Source organism: Thalassophryne amazonica, chromosome 11, assembly GCF_902500255.1.
Source record: "Thalassophryne amazonica chromosome 11, fThaAma1.1, whole genome shotgun sequence".
Classification (NCBI taxonomy): domain Eukaryota; kingdom Metazoa; phylum Chordata; class Actinopteri; order Batrachoidiformes; family Batrachoididae; genus Thalassophryne; species Thalassophryne amazonica.
In genome coordinates this window covers 58,877,060-58,902,517 of record NC_047113.1, presented here as the reverse complement: position 1 = coordinate 58,902,517, position 25,458 = coordinate 58,877,060, and the positions used below count along the sequence as shown (strand labels likewise).

Genomic DNA, 25,458 nt, shown 5'->3' with positions numbered 1-25,458 from the left:
GCATCGGTGTTTGCACATGCACAGTGTGAGAGGTTTGGACGCTTGTAGCGCTTCAGCAGCGGGATACCCTCACGACGGCCGACCAGGATATCAAACAGGTTTGAATTTCATCCGACCATACGATTGCCAATCAGGAGGTGGTCATGAGAGGTTAAACGCAGCTCGTTACTCCATGTATAGTACACAATGCAGGACGCGCCATTAAGCTGAAACTCGGCGCGATCCAAAAAAATTCTTGCACGAGTGAAAAATCGGCTGAAAAAGAGCCAAAACTCGCACAGTGTAAGCCCAGCTTAAGTACTGAGTGTCTAGGCACCAGTAGATCATGGCAGTGTTCTATTTATTTTGACACCGGTTATATCAGACGGTTATCTAATTACAACTAGGCTTTTTTTGAAAATGCCTCATTTTTTTACAAATAAAAAATAGCATATTTTACAAGAGCACATTTATCTGTAAACACCAACACACGACACACCTCACATTAACATGTTGGTTTACATAGAATGAATGAGTCAACCTGTTGTGTGTGGGCCGCCAGAAGAGGAGGTACTGCTGGCCCACCACAGTGGGCGCCCTGCCTGAAGTGCGGGATTCAGGTACGAGAGGGCAGCTGCCGCCACGGACACAGCCGGGGGTGACAGCTGTCACTCATTATCTCTTGACAGCTGTCACCCATCTACTCAACATCATCTCACTCCATAAAGACCAGACGTCATCTCCACCTCGTTGCCGAGATATCGTACTTCATTGGAGGTAATATCCTCAGCCTTTGTGATATTTTCTGAATCTGTCTATTGTGAGTGTTTGCAGGAGTACCGGTCCTTCGTTTGTGGAGGCTGTGCAGGACGGCACTCTTTTTCCTCTGAGGGACCGCTGCAACACATATTGAGTGAGAGGTGGAGGTGGCATTCCCACCGTTGTTGTTACTGGGTGTGCACACACCTACACTTGACTGTCTTTGTTCTCGCCAGCAGTACCAGATCCGACAGTTGGGGACAGTGATCACTGGGAATTCGGGACTTGGCGGCTCCAGTATTCACCAGGTTCAGTGGCGGTAGAAATCGTGTGGTTCCGGCTCTTCTCAGGACAGACGTCTTCTATCCTCGAGCCTGCCCACACGTCACCTTTGTGATTTGACTGTAATTATATTCTGAGATTGTCTGTATTTCGTTGTGCACATTTCACAACATTAAATTGTTACTTTTTGGCTCATCTATTGACCGTTCATTTACGCCCCCTGTTGTGGGTCCGTGTCACTACACTTTCACAACACAACCAATCAGTGTGAGTGGAGGCACATTTTACCCATAATCCCATCTGTCTGTGTTTGTTACAAAAACTCAGAATTAGTGCATTATTTAAAATTAAAAGATATGTGTTATATTTTAACTTTGTACAAATGACAGAAATGACATTAATGGAGTTATTCTCTCAGTATTAATTTTATTTATAAACCAAACCATAAGTCAGCACTGCTTTATTTTCCAAGACCTCCGCCTCACGGCAACGCTGTTATTGAGTAGAGAGTTGAGCTTTGCTGCTCTTCTCAACTGCTTCACTGCTGGAAGCTATCTAGTAGACACGAGTTTCCAGCAGGAGGCAGGGCACTCAAAGACAGAAGTGCTGACTCATTGTGTGGGTCTGTGGTCGCTTTTGATGCTACCGGAAGCAACTGTGATGTTAAAACTCAAAATCAGCTTGTTAGTAGTTGCAAGTGTACCGGAGACAATACTAATACAATAACATGCTTTTGGAGGGCGGTATGCATTTTCAGGAGGGACTCAGAAAAATGCATACCGCACGACAACAGCATGTTATTTGCATTATTATCACTTTTTACTGAGATACACAACACATAACGCGTACATAAAAAGTTGGCTCACTTAACTTCTGCCTTGTCACCTGGCGTGCGCTGCTGCTCAAATTCAGCAGTGTGTCCTCATCAAGCTGGATGCTTTAGCTGCTGTTCATTGTCGTAGTATCCATGACAAAATCATCCGGAATATCCATATTGGGACCAAAACACACTTCTCGCCTTTTCATCTTTTCCTCTGCGGACAGTTTGTTTTTTTTCCACCTCTGCGGATAGTTCTTGGGCTGCGCACGCACTATGACGTAATTTGTTTATGCACAGCGGGCGGGTATAGCCAGATACTGTAGACGTAAATCTACGATACCGGCCCAGCAACGCCCCGGTAAAGTGATAATAATAATAATAATACAATAACATGCTTTTGGAGGGCCTCGCCCTCGTCTAACTCTGCGAATATCTGTCATTTTGGGCGACTGGGCATGGACGTCAGGCCTCTGAAAATGCATACCGCATGACAACTGCATGTTGTTTGCATTGTTATCACTTTCTGAGGTACACAACACGTGAAATCACATTAACAATATTTTATGCCATTTCAAAATGCACGACACCCAGCAAACGCGTACATAAAAAGTTGGCTAATTTTAACTTTTGTCGTGTTGGCTGTGCGCGCACTGCTCTCCAAATTCCCCAGTGCATCCTCATCAAGCTGGCTGCTTTGGCTGCTGTTCATTGTCGGACTATCCATGACAAAATCATCTGTAATATCCATATTGTGACCAACACACACTTCTCACCTTTTCATCTTTTCATCTAAGGACAGTTCTTGGGCTGCGCGCACTATGACGTCATCAGTTTATGCACAGCGGGCAGGTATTGGGATACCCCCGCCCCTGCTACTGTGGGCAGGTATAGACAGATAACGTAAACGTAAATCTATGCTTCCGGCCAGCAACACCTCAGTAAGTGATAATAATGAAAGTTATCGGTTATCTCTGGCTTCCGATAAATTTTTGGGTGATTTATCGGTTTAGCTTTACAAAAGATAACTTTTCAGTTAGTTGATTATCTGTTATCGAAGCTAATTTTTTGGTTAGCTGTGCCCACCACTGCTACCTGGAATGAGTTTCCCGGTCATATCCAGCCAATTGAGTCCACACGTGCGTTTAAAAAAGGGGTGAAATGTTTTTTATATGATCAGTTTCATCAACAGTCATGTTTTGTTTTGTTCTATTTTAGTGTATTTATCTTTATTTTATTGTTTTACGATTTCTTTTTCTTTTGTCAACACCTTTGTTATTTTATTACTTAGGTAACAGTGTTGTTAATTAGTATTATTTATTCTATGAATTTTGTTAGTATCATTGTTATTTAGGTTAAATATTGGTATTATTGTTACTTATTGTTTTTTTTTTATAGAATTTATCGTAATTATTAATTTAGTATTACCTTTGTCATATTGTCTTATTGTATTTTTTTTACTTTTGCCGGACCACAATGGAAACAAGTGTTTATCACTTTTTGTTGCTATCTGTGTATTTTAATGGGAAATTATGTATGTATTTTGTGCATTATTTTCCTAAATAAATTCAGTCAATTCAATCAATCTACTTGCTCTTTGTCATCGAGCTGGTAGCTCAGTGGGATAATGAGTTGGGCGACCGAGATGTAAACCAGGGTTTGATTCCCGGTCACGATGCCTTTGTCTGTCGTTGGACAAGACTCATCTACATTGTTGCTTGGCTGGGGAAGTAACCTACATCCCATTCAGGGGGAGTGGTAGACTCTCATCAGCGTCAAACTAAGCAATGGAACCTTTACAGTGCTAACTTCTACTTTATCACTGAGAAATCAGGCCATTTTGTACATTTTTACTTCTCTCTCAATTTATCCAGAACAGAAATATGGATTTCCAGTCAACACATTTTATGATCAGAGTCTTTTATTCTTTCTTCTTCTGTCTGACTTGCATCTGTTTATTTTAGAACAACTGATGAAAGCTGAAGAGAGAGGTTCCGGTGCAGTAGCCTGGTCTGTGTACGCCGCCTACATCAAAGCAGCGGGAGGTCCTGTTGTGTTCTTCTTCATCATCACCATCTTCCTGTCCACCACAGGCAGCACAGCCTTCAGTAACTGGTGGCTGAGCCACTGGATCAGGCAGGGTAGCGGGGTGAGTTTGGCTGCTTTCCTACGCTATTGTAAAAGATGTTGCGTGTTGGGCTCCCACAAGAAAATAACTACCACGCTTGAGTGCGGTGTGGGAATTCAACCAAGCATTAATCAGGGCGTGCATGATTAAAACAGTACCAGCACTGCTGTAAACTTAATTACAAACAAGCCCAAGCAGTGAAGAAACAGATGTGCAACAAAGCAGGCGCTGGCTGCTTTTAGAAATGTGCTTAGATGGAGAAGCAGCGTTAAACAGACGGATGTTTTTCTGTGCCAGGTCTGTTTTTTGGTGAATCAAGTAGGGCTGAAATTCATACATGGCATAAAAATTTGATTCCCCCTCCATAGTCAACATAATTTGTTGCTCTGTCTGCCCTCAGAACGCATCGTTAATCTTGGCGAACGACACGATGGCAGGAAACAGCATGAGGCTTAACCCTCACATTAAGTATTATTCAGCTGTTTACGCCTTATCCATGGCCGCTGCTTTGTTCCTGAAGACAATGAGAGGGATGGCGTTTGTAAAGGTAAGTCTCACCGCACACTTTTCCCCTGACGTGCTCTTGTTTTTGCCAGATGTCGTATCCATGCAACCACAGAGGAGTTTTCCAATGTGGGAGCCTCTTAAAAACAATGTGAAACATTGATGAATTGGTGCTGCATGTTGCAGAAATTTTGCATAATTTTCTGTGTTGTCATTTGTTCCTTTTCTCATGTTCCAGTGCTATAATTGAAAAATTTAAAATGCCTGTGGGCGAAATTCTTTCCTCTTCCTGCTGCCATTTCTTGGAGAGGGAAAGAGAGAGACAGACTGTGTGTACAACCCCTGGCAATAATTATGGAATCACCGGCCTCAGAGGATGTTCATTCAGTTGTTTAATTTTGTAGAAAAAAATCAGATCACAGACATGACACAAAACTAAAGTCATTTCAAATGGCAACTTTCTGGCTTTAAGAAACACTATAAGAAATCAGGAAAAATAATTGCAGCAGTCAGTAACGGTTACTTTTTTAGACCAAGCAGAGGGAAAAAAATATGGAATCACTCAATTCTGAGGAATAAATTATGGAATCACCCTGTAAATTTTCATCCCCAAAACTAGCACCTGCATCAAATCAGATCTGCTTGTTAGTCTGCATCTAAAAAGGAGTGATCACACCTTGGAGAGCTGTTGCACCAAGTGGACTGACATGAATCATGGCTCCAACACGAGAGATGTCAATTGAAACAAAGGAGAGGATTATCAAACTCTTAAAAGAGGATAAATCATCACGCAATGTTGCAAAAGATGTTGGTTGTTCACAGTCAGCTGTGTCTAAACTCTGGATGTGTCTAAACTAGTGATGTGTTGGAGCGTTCTTTTGTTTTTCATGATTCCATAGTTTTTTCCTCAGAATTGAGTGATTCCATATTTTTTTTCCCTCTGCTTGGTCTAAAAAAGTAATCGTTACTGACTGCCAGAATTGTTTTTCCTGATTTCTTATAGTGTTTCTTAAAGCCAGAAAGTTGCCATTTGAAATGACTTTAGTTTTGTGTCATGTCTGTGATCTGCTTTTTTTCTACAAAATTAAACAACTGAATGAACATGCTCCAAGGCCGGTGATTCCATAATTTTTGCCAGGGGTTGTATATGTTTGTCAGGACGACTGTGATGGGTGTGCAATCCATAAGCAGCTGGATGTCAACACGTTTTTTTTGTTTGTTTGTTTTTGGTTTTTTTGCAATTTTCCTGCTGTATGCCATCATAACACCATAATACAGTTGAAATTAACCAATGAAGATGTGACTGCAGTGTTAACGCAAAGGATTTAACAAAAATACCGCAGTAATCACAGTCCCTCCATTTTCAGAGTCCATAAATAATTATATACAACCCCTGGCAAAAATTATGGAATCACCGGCCTCGGAGGATGTTCATTCAGTTGTTTAATTTTGTAGAAAAAAAGCAGATCACAGACATGACACAAAACTAAAGTCATTTCAAGTGACAACTTTCTGGCTTTAAGAAACACTATAAGAAATCAGGAAAAAAAAATTGTGGCAGTCAGTAACGGTTACTTTTTTAGACCAAGCAGAGGAAAAAAATATGGAATCACTCAGTTCTGAGGAAAAAATTATGGAATCATGAAAAACAAAAGAACGCTCCAACACATCACTAGTATTTTGTTGCACCACCTCTGGCTTTTATAACAGCTTGCAGTCTCTGAGGCATGGACTTAATGAGTGACAAACAGTACTCTTCATCAATCTGGCTCCAACTTCTCTGATTGCTGTTGCCAGATCAGCTTTGCAGGTTGGAGTCTTGTCATGGACCATTTTCTTCAACTTCCACCAAAGATTTTCAACTGGATTAAGATCCGTACTATTTGCAGGCCATGACATTGACTCTATGTGTCTTTCTGCAAGGAATGTTTTCACAGTTTTTGCTCTATGGCAAGATGCATTATCATCTTGAAAAATTATTTCATCATCCCCAAACATCCTTTCAATTGATGGGATAAGAAAAGTGTCCAAAATATCAACGTAAACTTGTGCATTTATTGATGATGTAATGACAGCCATCTCCCCAGTGCCTTTACCTGACATGCAGCCCCATATCATCAATTACTGTGGAAATTTACATGTTCTCTTCAGGCAGTCATCTTTATAAATCTCATTGGAACGGCACCAAACAAAAGTTCCAGCATCATCACCTTGCCCAATGCAGATTCGAGATTCATCACTGAATATGACTTTCATCCAGTCATCCACAGTCCATGATTGCTTTTCCTTAGCCCATTGTAACCTTGTTTTTTTCTGTTTAGGTATTAATGATGGCTTTCGTTTAGCTTTTCTGTATGTAAATCCCATTTCCTTTAGGCGGTTTCTTACAGTTCGGTCACAGACGTTGACTCCAGTTTCCTCCCATTCATTCCTCATTTGTTTTGTTGTGCATTTTCGATTTTTGAGACATATTGTTTTAAGTTTTCTTTCTTGACGCTTTGATGTCTTCCTTGGTCTACCAGTATGTTGCCTTTAACAACCTTCCCATGTTGTTTGTATTTGGTCCAGAGTTTAGACACAGCTGAGTGTGAACAACCAACATCTTTTGCAACATTGCGTGATGATTTACTCTCTTTTAACAGTTTGATAATCCTCTCCTTTGTTTCAGTTGACATCTCTCATGTCTGAGCCATGATTCATGTCAGTCCACTTGGTGCAACAGCTCTCCAAGGTGTGCTCACTCCTTTTTAGATGCAGACTAATGAGCAGATCTGATTTGATGCAGGTGTTAGTTTTGGGGATGAAAATTTACAGGGTGATTCCATAATTTATTCCTCGGAATTGAGTGAGTCCATATTTTTTTCCCTCTGCTTGGTCTAAAAAAGTAACCATTACTGACTGCCACAATTTTTTTTCTTGATTTCTTATAGTGTTTCTTAAAGCCAGAAAGTTGCCATTTGAAATGACTTTAGTTTTGTGTCATGTCTGTGATCTGCTTTTTTCTACAAATTAAACAACTGAATGAACATCCTCCGAGGCCGGTGATTCCATAATTTTTGCCAGGGGTTGTAGACAGACAGTATATAAGAATTATTCTTACAACCCATGACAGCTCTGAAGAAGTTATAGGTGTCTGTGTCTGTGACTGGAGAAACTGTGCCAATGAGAGGTATAGCTTGCATCATGAAGGAGAGTCTGCAACAACATTTTGGCCATGTGGCGTGTTTCTTTGTTTGTGATCCAGCATAAAGCTGCCAGAGTGTTGAGGACCCCAATGGATAGAGAAAGCCAAGGGAACACCAGTGTTTCACCTGGCAACAACAGATAGTTGGCCATTGTTAAGACTGTGGTCATGGACTGGTTGTCAGCATGGGTGGTTTTCATCCAGGAATCAAGATGGTTCCATCATGTGGTGGATACAGTGACACATGTATTAGCACATGCTCCCACACCTGAAGCCATTTTTACATGGGGCCAAAATATGGTCATCGGGTATTGCGAAGGCTTTGCGTCAGTCCATCCATCCGTCTGTCTGTGTTCAGCATAGGTCCAGTGCTATTACTGTCAGCGTCTTCAAATTCACGGGAACCATTCTTGGGACACCGACCTTAAGCAAGTTCAAATTTGGCTAACCTTGACCTATTCTAAGGGATCAAAAGGTCACATTCTTTCGACATACTCTTTCATTGATTACATGGTCATAAGGCCGAGGGGATTTTAGCATTATGTTATATTAATCATTTTATTTGTGATGACAGTAATCGTTCTGCTTAGTTTGTCCAATGATTTATGGCCTCCAAAAACGCGAGCACTGTGTGTGGAAAATGATGATGGAAGACATCATTGAAAGTCCTTGCAGTGGTAGATTTTTAAGTGTGTGTGTGTGTGTGTGTGTGTGTGTGGTGTGTGTGTGTGTGTGTGTGTGTGTGTGTGTGTGTGTGTGGTGTGTGTGTGTGTGTGTGGTGTGTGTGTGTGTGTGTGTGGTGTGTGTGTGTGTGTGAGAGAGAGAGAGAGAGAGAGTGTTGGTTTATACATCGCATCGCTGTTGGATGTGTGTCCTCCTTTTCAAGCTAACCCTTCCTGACACTGTGTCACGTAGGTTAGCTCCCCGTGTTAGGGTGTGCCACATGAGATTGGTAGTTTTTCAAAGATGGCTAATCTCTCTCTCTCTCTCTCTCTCTCTCTCTCTCTCTCTCTCTCTCTCTCTCTCTCTCTCTCTCTCTCTCTATCCCGAGCTCCAGTGAGATCTTTGAGAGTGTTGAAATTTCCATTAATAGAATTAATTTGTTCTCTGCTGCCACGCATAATTTCTGTCCAATTGGTGACATGTCTCTTGTGCATTAGGTCATGACTTTTGTGTCAATCCCGCCAAAACTCATTATGACTGACAGTTTGACATCTCGCCTCACGCCGGAAAGGAAAAACAGTAGCTGCCCATTGTGCTTGTGATTTGCATAGAAGTGCTGCAGCCGCTGTCATCTGCAGACACTCGACTGTCACTGCTGTTTTTGTTTATTGCGCCTTGTTACCGTGTCTGAGCGCACAGCTTCCATCCAGCTGTCTGTTTTTCAAGCTGTTATCGTTTCCATATGTTTCTTGAAATGGTTTGTTTGCAGTGTCAAGCCTGGTGTTGAGACCGTGCTGTTGTTTGTGTTGACAGTGCACGGTGAAGGCTGCCTCCACGCTCCATGACATGCTCTTCCACCGGCTCCTCCTCAGCCCCATGCACTTTTTTGATACAACACCTCTGGGCCGAATCCTAACCCGCTTCTCCAAAGACATGGATGAAGGTGAGCCTTGATTTGTCTTGACTGGGAATCTTTTGCCTAAGAGAGTGCTCAGTCAGTAAAGTCACCCTGGTTGACAAGCTGTAATGCCAAAACACAGTTGTGATGTAACATGGGGGAGAGCGGGGGGAGTGTTTTCCCTCACAGTTTACCTTCATCATCTGTTGGTTAATAATCCCATTATTATTATTATCTCTGTTGAAAATCTCATCAAACTCTGTGCAGTAGTTTTGATGTAATCAAAACTTTTGTGGTTCAGGCGCATTATTTTTATTCAGTGCCTTACCTTTTTCTCTTGCGGTTTCGGTGCTGGAACAGCGCTGTTGGTGCTCGTCTGCCCGCTTTCGAGGCGCGACAGCCTCGCGGCTGCTGCTGCTGGAACACCGCCGTTGGCGCTCGTCTGTCCGCCTTCGAGGCCCGACAACCCGCAGTTGCTGCTGCTGCTGGAACACCGCCGTCGGCGCTCGTCTGCCCGCTTTCGAGGCCCGACAGCCTCGCGGCTGCTGCTGCTGGAACACCGCCGTTGGCGCTCGTCTGTCCGCCTTCGAGGCCCGACAACCCGCAGTTGCTGCTGCTGCTGGAACACCGCCGTCGGCGCTCGTCTGCTCGCCTGCGAGGCCCGACAGCCTCGTGGCTGCTGCTGCTGGAACACCGCTGTCGGCGCTCGTCTGCCCGTTTGCGAGGCCCGACAGCCCCGCGGTTGGACGCTCACCTATCTGAAGCTGCTATTTTCCCATGATGGCTCCACTTATTTCACCTCAGGAGGACTGTAACAACTGTCACAAATTGTCCCAGACAGTTGCAGATTTGGAGCGACATATCTCTGTCCTATATTCGATTAGGAATGAGGAACTTTTTCTGGACTCTATGATTGTCCTGGGTCAAGCTCCTGTTGCTGGTGTTGCCGATCTTGAATCTACCATCCCTGTGCAGTGCACCACGGCTACAGCAGATCCAGCGGGCTCTGTGTCAGTCGTGGAGTCCAATACGGTGCCCCACTGCGTTGCTGTACAGGCTACATCCATGTTGGCACCCCCCATCCCGGTCCCTCAACCATCTACATCAGGGGATCCTTGGTTACTGTTGGGGGCTAAGCCAAAAGCAACGTCGAGGAAGGCCGCGGCTGAGCCTAGTCTTACACCAAGCCTGCGGTGCATTGCAAACAGCTCGACTCCTAACCCAAATGTGTGGTCCATAGTGCACGGGAAGCGCAAAAAAGCCAGTCCACATTTTTCCTCATCTTATGGCCCTCAGCTGTCAAATAGATTTGACATCCTGAGTAATGATGATTTCCCACCGTTGTCAGAATTTCAGCCTCCGCCTCTTCATATGGCCCGTAATGTTAAAAGTGACCGGGGCGCCAAGGCCAACAGAATTAAAAGTGTGCCACCTCTGTTACCGTTGTCCATGTCGGCAACTTCTCATGCCCGATGCAAAATCGTTAAAGAAGCTGCTTTTAGAGCAAAAACCTCCTATGGTCCTGAATACGCTGACCCAATTGATGCATCCGTGCCCCCGAGTGACCCTGTGGCTTCACCTGTATCTCATGAGACATGTTGGTCCCCACCTCTCCGTTCACCACGGCCACTGTTCGCCCCGACAACTGCTATTGTTGGTGATTCAATTATGAGGAATGTCCGCTTTTTTAATGCATCCACACACCATTTTCCCGGTGCCACTGTCAGTACAATAACTAACAAACTTCCGGATTTATTCCAATCATTTGCAACCTCCATTGAGCGTATTGTGCTACATATAGGGACTAACGACGTGGCCAAAGGCCAATCTGAATTGCTTAAGAAGGACTTTTTGAAATTGTTCGATTTTCTAAAAGGCTGTGGGAAAACAGTCTTTTTCAGTGGCCCTCTTCCCACTCTCCGCCGTGGTGATGAACGGTTCAGTCGACTACTTCACCTTCATACTTGGCTTCAGAAAGCATGTCGTTCCCATGGTTTTTATTTTATAGAAAACTTTAATTTATTCTGGTGCCGTCCCTCCTTCTATCTTCCCGATGGAATACATCCCAGTAGGCTGGGTACCCGCATGCTTGTTGCCAACATACAATATGTCCAATTCATCTCCACACTTCAAGTTCCTCAGCAAGACTCCACCCCTTTGTCCCACCCCTATTCATCCATATCCCACAAACAGTTTAATATCAGTTCGTATAACTTCTAGAGATTGTAATCCTATTCATAATAATAAACTACAGACAATTACAAACATTCAAGTCCCTAGAAATCACAGAAGGACTACTATAACAAGTCGTATTAGATCAAATTTATTATGCATTCCCTGTCAGCTATTATATATGCCAATACATGAACAAAAAATAGATTTTACCTCATTAAATTTTGATCTCTTAAACGTTCCGTCATTGGCAGGCAAATCATTTTTAGTTAACGATTTTATTGTTACACATAAACTTGATTTTATGTTTCTAAATGAAACTTGGTTAGGACAAGACAATAGTGCAACAGTTCTTAAGTGAGTCGTCTCCTCCAAATTTAGTTTCATCAGTGAGACAAGGGTTCATAAGAAAGGAGGGGGAGTTACTATTTTATTTAATAATAATATTCTATCTAAGGAAATAAGCTATGGAAAGTATGAATCTTTTGAATATGTTGCCCTTCAGACTAAATTATTTTTCCATCAAGCAACATTTGTAACTGTTTATAGACCACCCAAATATAATGCAAAGTTTTTTGATGAGTTTACTAAGCTATTGTCAATTATATGCATTGATTTTGATTATGTTGTCTTAGTGGGGGATTTCAATATTCACATTGACAGCTTGAATAATGGAAATGCTAAGTCATTCTTAAACATTTTGGACAGTTTTGGTCTCTCTCAGCATGTGACTGAGTCAACACATTCCAAGGGACATATTTTGGATCTCGTTATTTCAAAGGGCCTTAATATTTCCGATGTTATGCTGATTGATACTACCCTTTCTGATCACTATTGTGTTTTATTTAAAACATCTACAATTGTAAACTTCAAAAAAAGTGAAGCTAAAATAATCAGAAAACTTTATATTAATGATAATACCAGTGAACTTTTTTCCCAAGTCTTTATACCTGTGCCAGATCTGCCCTCATCCTCTGTTGATGATCTTGTAAATAATTTTAATTCTAGTGTTGAGACAGTAATAGATTCTTTTGCTCCAATTAGGACAAAAATATTGTCAGGACACAAAAACCTCCCTGGCGAAATGCTCCATCAGTTAAAGCTCAAAAAACAAAATGTAGACAAGCAGAGCGCAGATGGCACAAAACTAATCTCCAAGTTCATTATAACTTGTATAAAGACAGCCTTCTAATTTTTAATCAAGAACTAAAAAAGTTAGACAATTATTTTTCTCTGATGTTATCAATAGTAACTGTAATAACACTCGCAAATTATTTTCTGTTGTTGAGAGACTAACAAACCCTATTGCATCAATCCCACCAGAATGTCTATCTAAAAAAAAAAATCATGCAATGAATTTGCAACTTTTTTCACAAATAAAATCTTAGAAATAAGACAATCATTAAATACCATCCCCTCTTCAAGCCTTACATTTTTATGTGAACCATCTTTACCAGCCAGGCTTGAGCATTTTAATATTTTAGATTATACAACTTTGAAAGAAATTGTTTTACAGCTAAAATCCACAATTTGTTGCCTTGACATTTTACCATCCCATTTTTTAAAAAATGTTTTTATTAGTATTGCTCCCATTATATTACAGATTGTTAACTGCTCTCTTAGATTAGGACAATTTCCTCAGGCCTTAAAAATTGCAGTCATAAAACCACTTTTGAAAAAGTCCAACCTGGATGCATCTGTATTAAATAATTATAGACCAATATCAAATCTTCCATTCTTACGAAAAATTATTGAAAAAGCAGTTTTCCAGCAAATTCATTACTTTATGACACAGAATAATATATTTAATGTATTTCAATCTGGATTTCGACCTAACCATAATACAGAGACGGTACTTATCAAAGTTCTCAATGACATTCACCTAAATAATGATGTGTCCAAAATCACTGTTTTGGTTTTGTTAGACCTCAGTGCAGCCTTTGATACTGTAGATCATAGTATATTGCTTGACAGATTAGAAAAGTAGGTAGGACTCACTGGTACTGTTTTAAATTGGTTCAAATCCTACCTTCAAGACAGGGAGCATTATGTCTCAATTGGTGATTATAAATCAGATAAAACAAGGATAACGTGTGGGGTTCCTCAAGGGTCCATTCTTGGGCCACTTTTGTTTAATGTCTATAAGTTGCCCATAGCTAAAATTATGGAACATTACAATCTTTTGTATCATACATATGCAGATGATACTCAACTTTATATTTCAGTATCATCCCAAGACCTAAGTCCCCTACAATCATTAAATGAATGTATAAGTCATATCAATGAGTGGATGTGTCAGAATTTTCTTCAGCTTAATTCAAATAAGACTGAAGTGATAGTCTTTGGCTCCAAAAATGAAAGGTCAAAGGTTATGACTTACCTTGACTCTATCTCACTAACTGCCACAAACCAAGCCAGAAATCTTGGTGTCATTGATTCTGACCTAACATTTGACAATCACTTAAAAACTATCACTAAGTCTGCTTATTACCAGCTAAAAAATATAGCATGAATTTAACATCTACTGTCTCAACAAGATATCAGAAACTTATTCATGCTTTCATTTTTAGCAGGCTTGATTATTGTAATGGTGTTTTCACAGGCCTTAGTAAAAAATCATTGGGACAGCTTCAGCAAATTCAAAACGCTGCAGCAAGAGTTCTTACAAATACCAGAAAATTCGATCACATTTCACCAGTCCTCAAAAATTTGCACTGGCTTCCTGTGAGTCATAGGAAAGATTTTAAAATATTATTGTTGGTGTATAAAGCGTTAAGTGGTCTTGCACCAAAGTATATACTACATATGTTGATTCCTTGTGCGATGCCCAGAGTCCTCAGGTCATCTGGGACAGGTTTACTGTGTGTCCCTAGAATTCGAACTATACACAGTGAGGCAGCCTTTAGTTTTTATGGTCCTCATTTATGGAACAAACTACCTGAACATCTGAGGTCTGCCCAAACAGTTAGTCTATTTAAATCTGGGCTTAAGACATTGTTATTCAATGCTGCCTTTCTATAACTTATTAAATATTGTATTATTTTATATATATATATATATATATATATATATCTTGTTTTTAATGTTCTTAATCCTGTAATGTTAAGGTGTTTTTGTTTTTAATCTTGTGAAGCACTTTGAGTTGCTTTGCGCATGAAAGGTGCTATATAAATAAATTTGCCTTGCCTTGCAGTTGGCTCTCTTTTATCCACTTCACTCGTGTCTTTACTTGACCTGTTGATTTGTGGAGGTTTTCTCTTACGGATGGTTGGTTTTCTGTCGGTTTTAATGGTTTCTGCCCCCCACCCCAACACCATAGTTCAGTGCACTTCCAACTACGATACAAAAAGACTCAAACGACAATCTTGTAATACAGTTTCAGATGCCCCTAAACTGGACCATACCATTCCTTAACTTAAAGGTGCGTTTACACATAACCAAGACGCGTTACGAATGTCATTTTTTCTGTCATTCGTGACACATTCCTGACATTCTTAATGTGACTTAACGCATCTGAATAGGTTTCTTAATAGTGCGTGTTGGTGCGTGATATTCTTGATATTCATGGAGCATGTTTTTGCCTGTCAAAAAATCTTCCACGAATGTCACACACCACCCTCATTTCGTCTCACGTTGTGGAGGTCGCAACTGAGCTTATTGATCCATCTTGATGAGTATTGATCCTTAATAGAATGTGACAACATTCGTAGTGGTTCCTGTGATGTTCTTGAAGCCCAAACTGTCACACGTTATTACGAAGTGACATGGAAACTGTCAAGATTTGACACAACTTGTAACGCGGCGTCACATTTCACTGCGCGCCACGACAAATCAGTTTTCTGTCACGTGCGCACAGTTAAACTCGGCTCCAAATGTCATTCCACAGTTCCTGCTGAAGCTCCTCAGGATGCTCCTGCAGGTGTTCCACCTGCTGTTGTAACCAATGAGCGGGAGAACGAGTCTGAGCAACCAGAGGAGCGAGAGGAGACTCACGTGCAGCCAGATATCTCTGCACCTCCTCCAGTCCGGTGGAGGAAGAAGCGTGCGCACAATTAAACCCTGCTGCATTGCATTCAGTTTTATTGCTGACACCAAGTCGGCTAAAAGTCTAATTTTAGTGCTCTTCAGCACGCTCCTGCAGGTGTTCCACCTGCTGCATGTGCCTGATGTTTGGGAAAATGGGCAAGACGAGAGCCGCATGAAGCCACACATCTGGCTCTGTCCGTCTCCTCCTCCTCCTCTCTGTGCCACTCCATGGCACAGAGCCCAACTATGCATGCAGTCACAAAGTTCTTCTGAAAAACTGGAGCGATCTGAATTCGGTTGAGGGATTATGGGTGTGTGTGTGTGTGTGGAGACAATTCACCTTGTTCACAACGTGACAGAACTTAACGATGCGCTGTTACGCACAATAGCGCGCAACAACACGGAACACTATTCTTGACCGTGCGTAATGGTCCCTGATAGTTCTCCAGCAACATGTGCCATTAATCGTAACACGTGGTAACAGGTTGCAGCAGTTCCTGAGGACACCTGACGCCTCTGCCCCGAATCATCACATTCGTGATCAGCGGCCAAGAATGTGTACTTCGTGGCATTTGTGACTTGTCGTCATTATGTGTAAACGCAGCATTAGCTGAATCCCTTGTCTGTCTGCCTCACTCTCATCTTTGCTCAATTAAGTCTGTAGTTCAGTTTGTGGCATAACCAAAACGGTGTTGTCGTAAGTTATTTCAGTGGCCGTCTATCTTGTCTGACACTCTTGGATTGTGTTAAGTGTCTGTGGATGAATGCTAACGTGAGCTAGTTTCTAATTTTTGCCTGAAATTGCAGTTTACCTAACTAACATATGCAAGCAAAAGCAAACAGTTACCTCAACTAACTTTAGCTGCTAATGTTAGGCATGTCATGTTAATGTTAACTTGTTAAAGTTAGGTAAGGACCCCCAGTTTGCGTTTGTCATTGTGTAATTTGCACTTTCTCTAAGTAAGTACAAATCTCTACGTAAGTACAAATCACACCTCTCTATTTGCCACCCAACTGGCTGTACTTTGAACACGAAGCAAGCTTCTTGTAGCTCATTGAAGACCCCTGATTTGTATTATAGGTCTACATGGGGAAAAGTGAAACTACAGGGAAGGTATTATGTCAGGGGTGCCCAAAATCAGTCCTCGAGATCTACCTTCCTGACACTCTTAGTTGTCTCCCTGTTCCAACACACCTGAATCCAATGAAAGACTCGTTAGCAGGCTTAAAATGAGCCTTTTACTGGATTTGGGTGTGTTGGAGCAGGGAGACAACTAAGAGTGTCAGGAAGATAGATCTTGAAGACCAAACTTGGGCACCCCTGTATTATGTGCTCCTATAGTACAAGTAAGTGCTGAAGACCACTTTATTGATGTGTAACAGTTCCGTCAAACCTCAGACGCTCCCCATGGGAGATCAAACTTGATTCACAAAAATTGGTTTGTGCAAGGACTTGTTTAGGACATGAAGTGGGAATGAAAAAGGCTCCATCTTCTATATATTAAAAGCCAAGTGGCCTCTGTGTACACGCATGTGTGCGTGCTTGTGTAACTTCGATCATGGAAAAACTGGGGAGAGCTGACATTTGCCATTTGGTATGCTTATGAATTTTTCGCCAAGGATGAACGCCGTGAAAACAGAATGTTGATCGGACTAATATTTTTGGGGAAATTAGGGATATTACACTTGAAATTAGTGTCTTTCATTGTTCTTCTTATCTTTAACAGTATTCCGTCAGTGTTTTTAATATTTCACTAATGCTGCAGTTACATTAGGGATTAAAATTCAATTATTATTGTTTTTATTCTTAGAATTACTGTATATTTTTCAGTGAGAGAGCCAAAGTTAATGATATATCTGATGTTCTCTCAATGATGGCCAAATAACAAACATATTACACACAACTGTAAGGTTCCATTCATAACTGTATTTAATAAAATCTCTATTTGTGTAGTCGTAGTGGCATGATGTTAACCAAAGAATACATTATTTGCTTCAAAACCCACTTATTTTTTGTGTGTGTCAGAAGCTACGTTACCTAACTCCAGCCAGAAAATAAGTAACTGTTACGTGACAGGAGTGTATTTGTGCTATTGACTAATGTCATACTTTTTTGTTCTTCCCCATAAAGTGGACGTACGTCTGACCATGCATGCTGAAATGCTGCTGCAGAATCTGACACTGGTGCTGTTTTGTTTGGGGATGGTAGCTATTGTCTTCCCCTGGTTCCTGATCTCCATCCTGCCCCTGGGAGCCTTCCTTTGCATTGTAAACAGAGTTGCCAGGTGAGATGTGTACAGTTTTGTTTATGTCTGTTGATTCTAAATGTAAGACCCCGAGGTTCCAGCAGACTGTCTTCCCATGAGAACAATTTGAGTCTTTATCTACTAGATAACTGTTGTGCTGTGAGGCCATTTCTGTATGCTGTATTTATTGAAGATTTCAATTTTCCTGAAAACATCTGTGTTGACGAGCAGTGAGAGTGTGCCATATGGGGGATAATTGGGGTGTCAAACCAAAACAATGAGCAAAAAGAAGCTAAAAACACAGTTATCTTGACATTGTGAATTACCATTTTTTACATGATCAGTCTGGAGCAGCATGGTGAAGTTAGTGGCGAACAGTCTTACGTACAACATATCAGAAAGGTGTTTTTTTTTTTTTATTCCTCACTAAATCATACTGTAGGTCCTGACTGTGTGATCTTTGCATTTTTTCTTTTTCCGACTGCGTGTCTTTCTACCAGGTGCCGTGGTTTCATACATCCACGAAAACATGTGCATGACGTTTAATCTTCTGCTCGTGGCTACGACACTGTCTGTAGCCCTGGGCCCATATCTGTGAAGCAAGTCAGAGCCCTCTCAGAGAGCTCTTAACTTAGTAGCAGGAGGTGGTAATGGTAGAAAATATTCTTTTTTTCAAATATGCTTACATCCACTTCAGAGATTGTGCATTATGTAATTTGGGAGATATTTCATATAGGAAGTGGGTGTCTACCTTGACAAAAAAACCCCACCCCATGCAAAAAAGAAAACTGCAATATATACTGTAATTGTAACATCTTTCACAATATTAGAATGTAATTGTTTTGACTTCATGATTAGTTTTGATGAACCCTGCATTGAGCACAACATTCAAGTTTATGATATATAATGCTCCTGATGTGGTAGTACTTGTTTTAGAGAAGTCACAAAAGCAACATAAGTACTGATATTATTACAGTGATCATTCAATTACACATGTAATTTCAAGTCACAGCATGGCAAGTTGTAGTAAATCAAGTGTCATGGCCAAGCCAAAAACAAGATCTCAGGCTAACAGTGTGACTGAAATAAAACCTTTGACAATGGTTTATGTTTTTAAAGTTTTTGAAGAGCATGGCCTCCTCCTAAGTTATTCACACAGTGTTACTAAAATAAAACCTTTGTGAAAGAATTGTGTTTATAATGTTTTTGAAGAGCACGGACAAACTTTACACGTAGCGGAATAGCCAGATAATTGAAAATAGACCATACTTTGTTACATTCAAGGGGTGGGGGGTTATTTTCAAGATATAGGATTAATTTTGATGCCAAAATGCTGGTATTAATATTGTGAATCATTTCCCAAGAGGATGTATTGAAATTCTGACTTGTGATTTTACCACCTCCTGCTAAACTTAGCCTAAAATTTCCTGGCAAAGAATAATAGCCTAAGAGTGAGCCAGCAGGTGTTTGAGAGCAAGTCTGAGCAAGGAGGGGACAGAAACTCCTATCTTTATGAGGAGGCGGGGTTGACTCCATTGCTAGGTATGATGCAGTCCTCCAAGAGCTGTGATTGGTTGTCACGGAAAGAGGAGAAGAAATAAAATAAACAAATGTGGTCAGCATTCCTAATTATGAACAAACAGTAAAATCAACCGATCATATAACCCAAACTGCATTAAGACGTGTAATTGTGAGGATAACTTAATGACATGATGCTGAAACTCAGCAAAATTAAATGAATTGTTACACAGCTTGAAAATGTTTGAACAAACGTCATTCACATGCCGAATATATATTACAAGTGTGCGTGTGTGTGTGAGTTTATTTAGTAAGTTCATTGTAAGTACATAATGTAATTGTAAATTATTGCTGTTGTGACGCTCTTCTGAACTTTACATGGTTGTATACCTTTCTTTTATTTCTATTTAGCACTCTTCTGGTTGTTAAGTGTATCTACTCTGAACCTTATTTAAATACAGTCCTGTTGTGAGTCGCTAGCGGCTAGCGTTCGCTAGCAGTTAGCTTTTGCTAGCTAGGTCAACCCTCCCCCTTCCCCCCGCCGTTACTTTTATAGCTGTTTCTCTTTTTTACCTGTTTAATACTTCTGTTAGTTTTTCAGTGTAACTGCTGTGAATTTTAGGTCAATATTTTACTCCTGTGTAAATCTTAGGAGCGGCTAGCATTTTTGCTCGCTTCTGTAGATGTGTCCATAAAAATCATAGAGGGATATGCTTTGTAAACTTAATACCCATTGCTACATTGGATGATGTTGAAATTGAGGATGGCCCAGTGGTTGTTCCAGCAATAGCAAAGATTTCGTGTCTGCTACCTACAACGTGCATGGAATGTCTCAAACCTAAACCTACTTCTAGGCATCTTATATATGCTACTCTGGAACCACCCCTAAATCCAAACAGTTCAACTGAGGTCCTTAGTCTGGGTCTCATTAACTTAAGATCACTGTCCTCAAAATCATTGTTGATTAATGATCTAATTGTTGATCATCACGTAGATATGATTGGGTTATGTGAAACCTGACTTAAACCTACAGCTGTCCTCCCCTTAAATGAGGCCTGCCTGCCAGCATATACATTTAGTCACGTCCCTCATGATGCGAAGCAAGGCAGGGGTGTTGCTCTTATTTATAAATCTAGGTTTAGCTTATTAGCTGTTGGGGGGTCACAAATATAGCTCGTTTGAGCATCTGATTCTCCGCTCTGCTCAGGATATTACGCATTGCCAAGGTCAGAAGAATAAAAATCAGCTGTATTACTTTGTCACTGTATATAGGCCTCCTGGCCCATATTCTGAATTCTCAGATGAATTTGGTGCGTTCATCTCTAACTTGTCAACTAGTGCAGATAACATTCTGATCATTGGTGACTTTAACGTTCATATAAATACGCCTTCTAATCCCCTCTGCAAATCATTTATGGAAATTGTGGATGCATTAGGATTTTGGCAATGCATTCGAAATACTCTGGATCTGGTTCTCGCACGTGGTATTGCTGTCACGAATATTGACATCATGCCTCTTACATCAGTGGTCTCTGATCACTCAATTATTAAGTTGACAGTTTAGTGGAACAACAACCTTATATATCACTACAGCGATGCGTCAACTCCTCAACTAAGACTGAACTCGAAGCTAGACTGCCTGATGTCTTAGCTTCACATTTGGCAAATACCCAGTCAGTAGACAGACTTGTGGATAGTTTAAACTCAGTGCTCAAAACTACACTCGACATAATTGCGCCACCTGTGTTAAAACCGTGATCTACCAAATCACAGTCACCTTGGTTCAGTGATTACCTGCGTGACCTCAAGCATAAGGCAAGAGGTAAAGAACGGAAATGGCGTTGTTCAAAATTAGAAGTATTTCACCTTGCGTGGCGTGATGCTATCTTAGACTATAAGCATGCATTATTGGCTACAAAGCAGACCTATTACTCTGATTTGATCAACAAAAACAAGCATAACTCAAAGTTCTTTTTCGACACTGTGGCAACACTTATTCATGGACAACCACCTGTAGTTCGCTCTCCTTTTACAGCACAAGATTTCCTGGATTACTTTGTGAAGAAAATAGAAGACATTAGGTTAAACATATCCTAGCATGCCTTAACCCAGCCACTACACCCTGCTATTGAGGTGGGCGCCATTACTGAGGTATTACCTAGATTTACAGAATTTGAGAGTATCTCTCTAGGCATGCTGACGAAACTCGTAACGTCAACAAAAAGCACAACCTGTTTATTTGATCCTATACCAACAAAACTGTTTAAGGACCTGTGGCTCACTCTTGGGCCGACTGTGCTGGAAATTATGAATCTTTCTTTAACTTCTGGATCTGTTCCGAAATGTTTCAAATCTGCAGTGATTAAACCATTACTTAAGAAACCTAATCTTGACCCTAGTGTACTGAAAAACTATCGGCCGATATCAAATCTATCATTTTGCTTTAAAATTCTGGAAAGAGTGGTGTCATGGCAGCTCGTGGACTATCTTACTGAGAATAATCTCTTTGAGCCACTGCAGTCTGCTTTTAGAAAATATCATTCCACAGCCTTAGGCTGCTTCACGGATATGGGTTAGGGTTGAGTTTGACCCTGAATTTGACACAGCGGCTGTCTGCTGCTTCTCGCTGTGACATTTCGGTTAACTTGTAGTTTAGAATGGGTTAAAAGCAGAAGCCAGATTTCTTTATAGTGATCACTTGCCTCACCTTCCTGTGAAAGAAGTGCTGGAATATTTATAAAAAAAAAAATACTGTTTGCAAGCGTATTGACTATTATCTTCGTTTTTATTGTATTTCAATATTACTGCCAGTGCGCTGTGATAAACATTGCAATCGATCTGATGGCTGCTTTAGCTGCTACTTGAGGTTTTGTAGCAATTGTGCAATAAATGTTATTTAACAAGCGGAACATCAGCTCACTATTAACTTGGGAAATAACCGTGATGTGTTGTTATTTCCCTGTGTCGGCGAGATCAAGAAGAACACGACTGTGTGGTCTTGAAAAACAGTGTGGGAATAATATTGAATGAGTGGAGTGTTGAAGGCAAAAGCACAGAGAAAGATGGTTCTGTTCGAAAACCAGTAATGATCACCCACGGCAAATAATGCCGCTTGAAAGTATGATGCTTGTGTCTTCCAGGGTCACACTGTCCCAGGATATGTATGTACATGAACATCAGACTGACTCTCCCACTGGAAATACACTGTTCTAAAGCAGCCTTTATTGAATTTTCAGATACAGCTGCCCAGGGCATAAACCTGTTTGTCTGCAACACAGCCTGGAAGAGGGAAATGTCGTGTTCTTTCGTTTTCTCTCCTCTGCTTTCATGAGTAAAGCAAATGATTCATTGGATACTTGTCATCCACAAGCACAGTCCATAGGTTTTTGCTTCTAAATTAGAATCAGAATCAAATTTATTGCCAAGTAAGTTCTCATATAGAAGGAATTTGATCTAGTGTCATTGGTGCATAGACAACAATAAAAACGGAAAAAAATACTTCTGTAAGAAGTAATTGGTGCATAAACAACAATAAGCCATCTAGGAGGGTGACAAAAACTTTGAGTCCTGGAGGTGTACAGGTCCTGTAGGGATGGCAGATTGCAGTTGATCACCGTCTCTGCTGTGTGGGATGATAAAAGCAACAAGATACCTTTTTGTTGGAAAAAAAACCTAATATGTAAATTAAAAAAAAAACCTTTCTCGCTATGCTTCCCCAAGGGTTGTGTCATGCCTCTTTGTCTGAAAAGCATATCACCATTTGTGTGCAACAGTGCTTTTACCCTGCAAAAGTGGAAAAAGGTCAGGGGCCTCATGTACAAAGCATGCTTACGCACAAAAACCTGTAACTGTTCTGAACGAAAACCAGCGCAGACACATTTGTGCATGTGCGCATTCAAATATGTTTTTATTATTAATGTCTTTTTTTATTTTTGCTCAGTGGTGAGCTGCAGAGCTTCTTAACAGGCTTCCTGTGTTCAGTATTTGTCAGTAAACGCGTGTGTAAATTGTGAAAGTCACACGGTCAGCAGAGGCATGCCTCACCTTTTTAACGTCAGTGAGTGCGCGCTGTTCTGCGTGTCAGCCTTACACACACACGTCGTAGCTCCCACAAACATTTTTCCAGTTTCATGATTAATCCATTTAACAGCGTACTGAATAAACTGTTCCTGCATGTCTCCATGTCATTTCCAATCATCTCTAGTATAATTTTGTTTCTGTGTGCATGTTGTCTGATGTGACATTGTGGGGAATCCCTGCTCCAAGGGCCTAAATTGAAATTGCATATTTAAATGGGGCGTGGCCAGGGAGGAGTTTGGTTCCATGCTCAATTCTACGTTCAGTGGGATGTACAAACGGAACCTGCATGAATTCATGCCTACGCACGCTTTCATACATCTGAATATATTTGTGCTTAACGCCAGATTCAGGGTTTTGGCGTACTCCAACTTTTAGTAGAAAGTCCACGTTAGTCTTTGTACATGAGGACTCAGAACTGTATGAAAACTGGTTGCTCTGTCTTGAGTGGAATTGCTTCGCCCACCACGTGCTGTCCTGCAGTCGTTACCTGCCATACGAGTGCATCATTAGAGATAAAGCATTTTCTGTTGCCTCATTTCTCAGCGGCGTCTCGCTGTGCTGGAGTGATCGTGTCTGCCCTTTTTCCAAGATCTTATGTACAAAGAGTTGGAAAGCAGCAATATAATAGTCACAATATAATGTGTATTCTTTGGTTTTCAGCTAACCATGCAAACTCATTCTTGTTCATTTACAGGGTTCTGATTTGTGAGCTGAAGCGGCTAGAGAACATTAGCCAGTCACCATTCACCTCTCACATCACCAGCAGCCTTCAGGGACTCTCAACAATCCATGCATATGGACGAGGGCAGGACTTCCTCCATCGGTGAATATAGTGGCGTCTTACAGCCTTTGATACCGTTAACCAACTGGCCATATGAAGAACCGCCCTGAGAAGGTTTGAGACATATAGTGGGAGTTGTCTAAGGTGCACTGTTTGTCCACTGGAGTACATCAAGGATCAGTCCTTGGATCGCTTCTCTTTATGCATGTAATGGTGGTCTCCCATTTTGACTGCCACCCCCTTGCTAGTCTATCATCCTCCACATTCAAACCCGTTCAGATAACCAGGAGGGTGGCAGCACACTGTTTTTTTTTTTAACCTGGCCGTAAGAATGATTCATGCTGTTCCTCGATTTTCTGCACTGGCTCTCAGTATCTGTCCGCATCAAATTCAGTCTCTTGTTGTTTTTCTAACAAGGCAGTGGCTAAATCTGCACTTTTCCACTGCAACTCACTCATTCAGGTTTATGATGGTTGATGCTCCCAACTCAAACGCTTTTCTTTGGCAGTTGGTTAGTGGTGGAATGTTGTGAGTAGTTGTACTATCTTTTGCTGTCTTTAAGAGATGTCTAAAAACACATTTGGTTACACTCATATGTTTCTGCAACATTTCCCTTTATATAGGATTTGAAGGTTTACGTCAAAACTAATTCACGGATTCTCACCAAATTTGCACCACAGACAGATAGGCCATGGAAGACTCCACTGGATTTTGGAGGTGATCCAGAGCCGGATTCTGGATCAGCATTTCAATTTGTATGCTTCACTTTGTCAGATTTTGAGGATTATACGTCAAAACTACTTCACGGATTTTCACCAAATTTTTAACCGCACACTGGTGTTTGGCCATGGAAGACTCCATTAAATTTAGGAGGTGATCTGGATTCTGGATTAGGATTTCAATTTCTATGCTTCACTTTGTCAGATTTTGAGGATTATGTCAAAACTACTTCACAAATTTTCACCAAATTTTGACTGCACACTGGTGTTTGGCCATGGAAGACTCCATTAAATTTTGGAAGTGGATCTTGATCCGGATTCTGGATCAGGATCTCACTTTGTAGAGTTTTAAGGATTACATCAAAACTACTTCACAGATACAACATCGCAATGTAAAACCAAGATCAGGAACACACTATTTTGTTTGTTTGTGAATTAAATATCACATTGCAACATCTTGATCAGATGGACCATTCTGGATCAGTATGCAATTATTGCATTGTGTTGTGGAATCTGGATCCAGGTAAAGTCTGGGTCATGGTGTGAATCACATATCTTTATTCTGAGTCCTCGTCAACCCTTGGCGGTGTCAGAAATCTCTGATTACTCTTGTTATTATTGTGCAAATTCACTCCATCTTTCTGTATTTTTCTTCAGTTTACTTGTAGATTAGTACATAAATACATTTCCCCTGAGTGGACA

At 41.0% G+C, this 25,458-nt stretch overlaps 1 protein-coding gene across 1 annotated transcript in view; it reads left to right on the top strand.

Annotated features, from left to right (window-relative positions):
* Window positions 1-25,458, top strand: part of wu:fb13g09 (multidrug resistance-associated protein 5) — a 141,292-nt gene that overhangs the window by 105,462 nt on the left and 10,372 nt on the right. Inside the window, 5 exon segments of the mRNA XM_034181897.1 lie at window positions 3,802-3,986; window positions 4,366-4,512; window positions 9,130-9,259; window positions 17,544-17,697; window positions 23,951-24,079. Coding sequence (XP_034037788.1) covers window positions 3,802-3,986; window positions 4,366-4,512; window positions 9,130-9,259; window positions 17,544-17,697; window positions 23,951-24,079 — 745 coding nt within the window.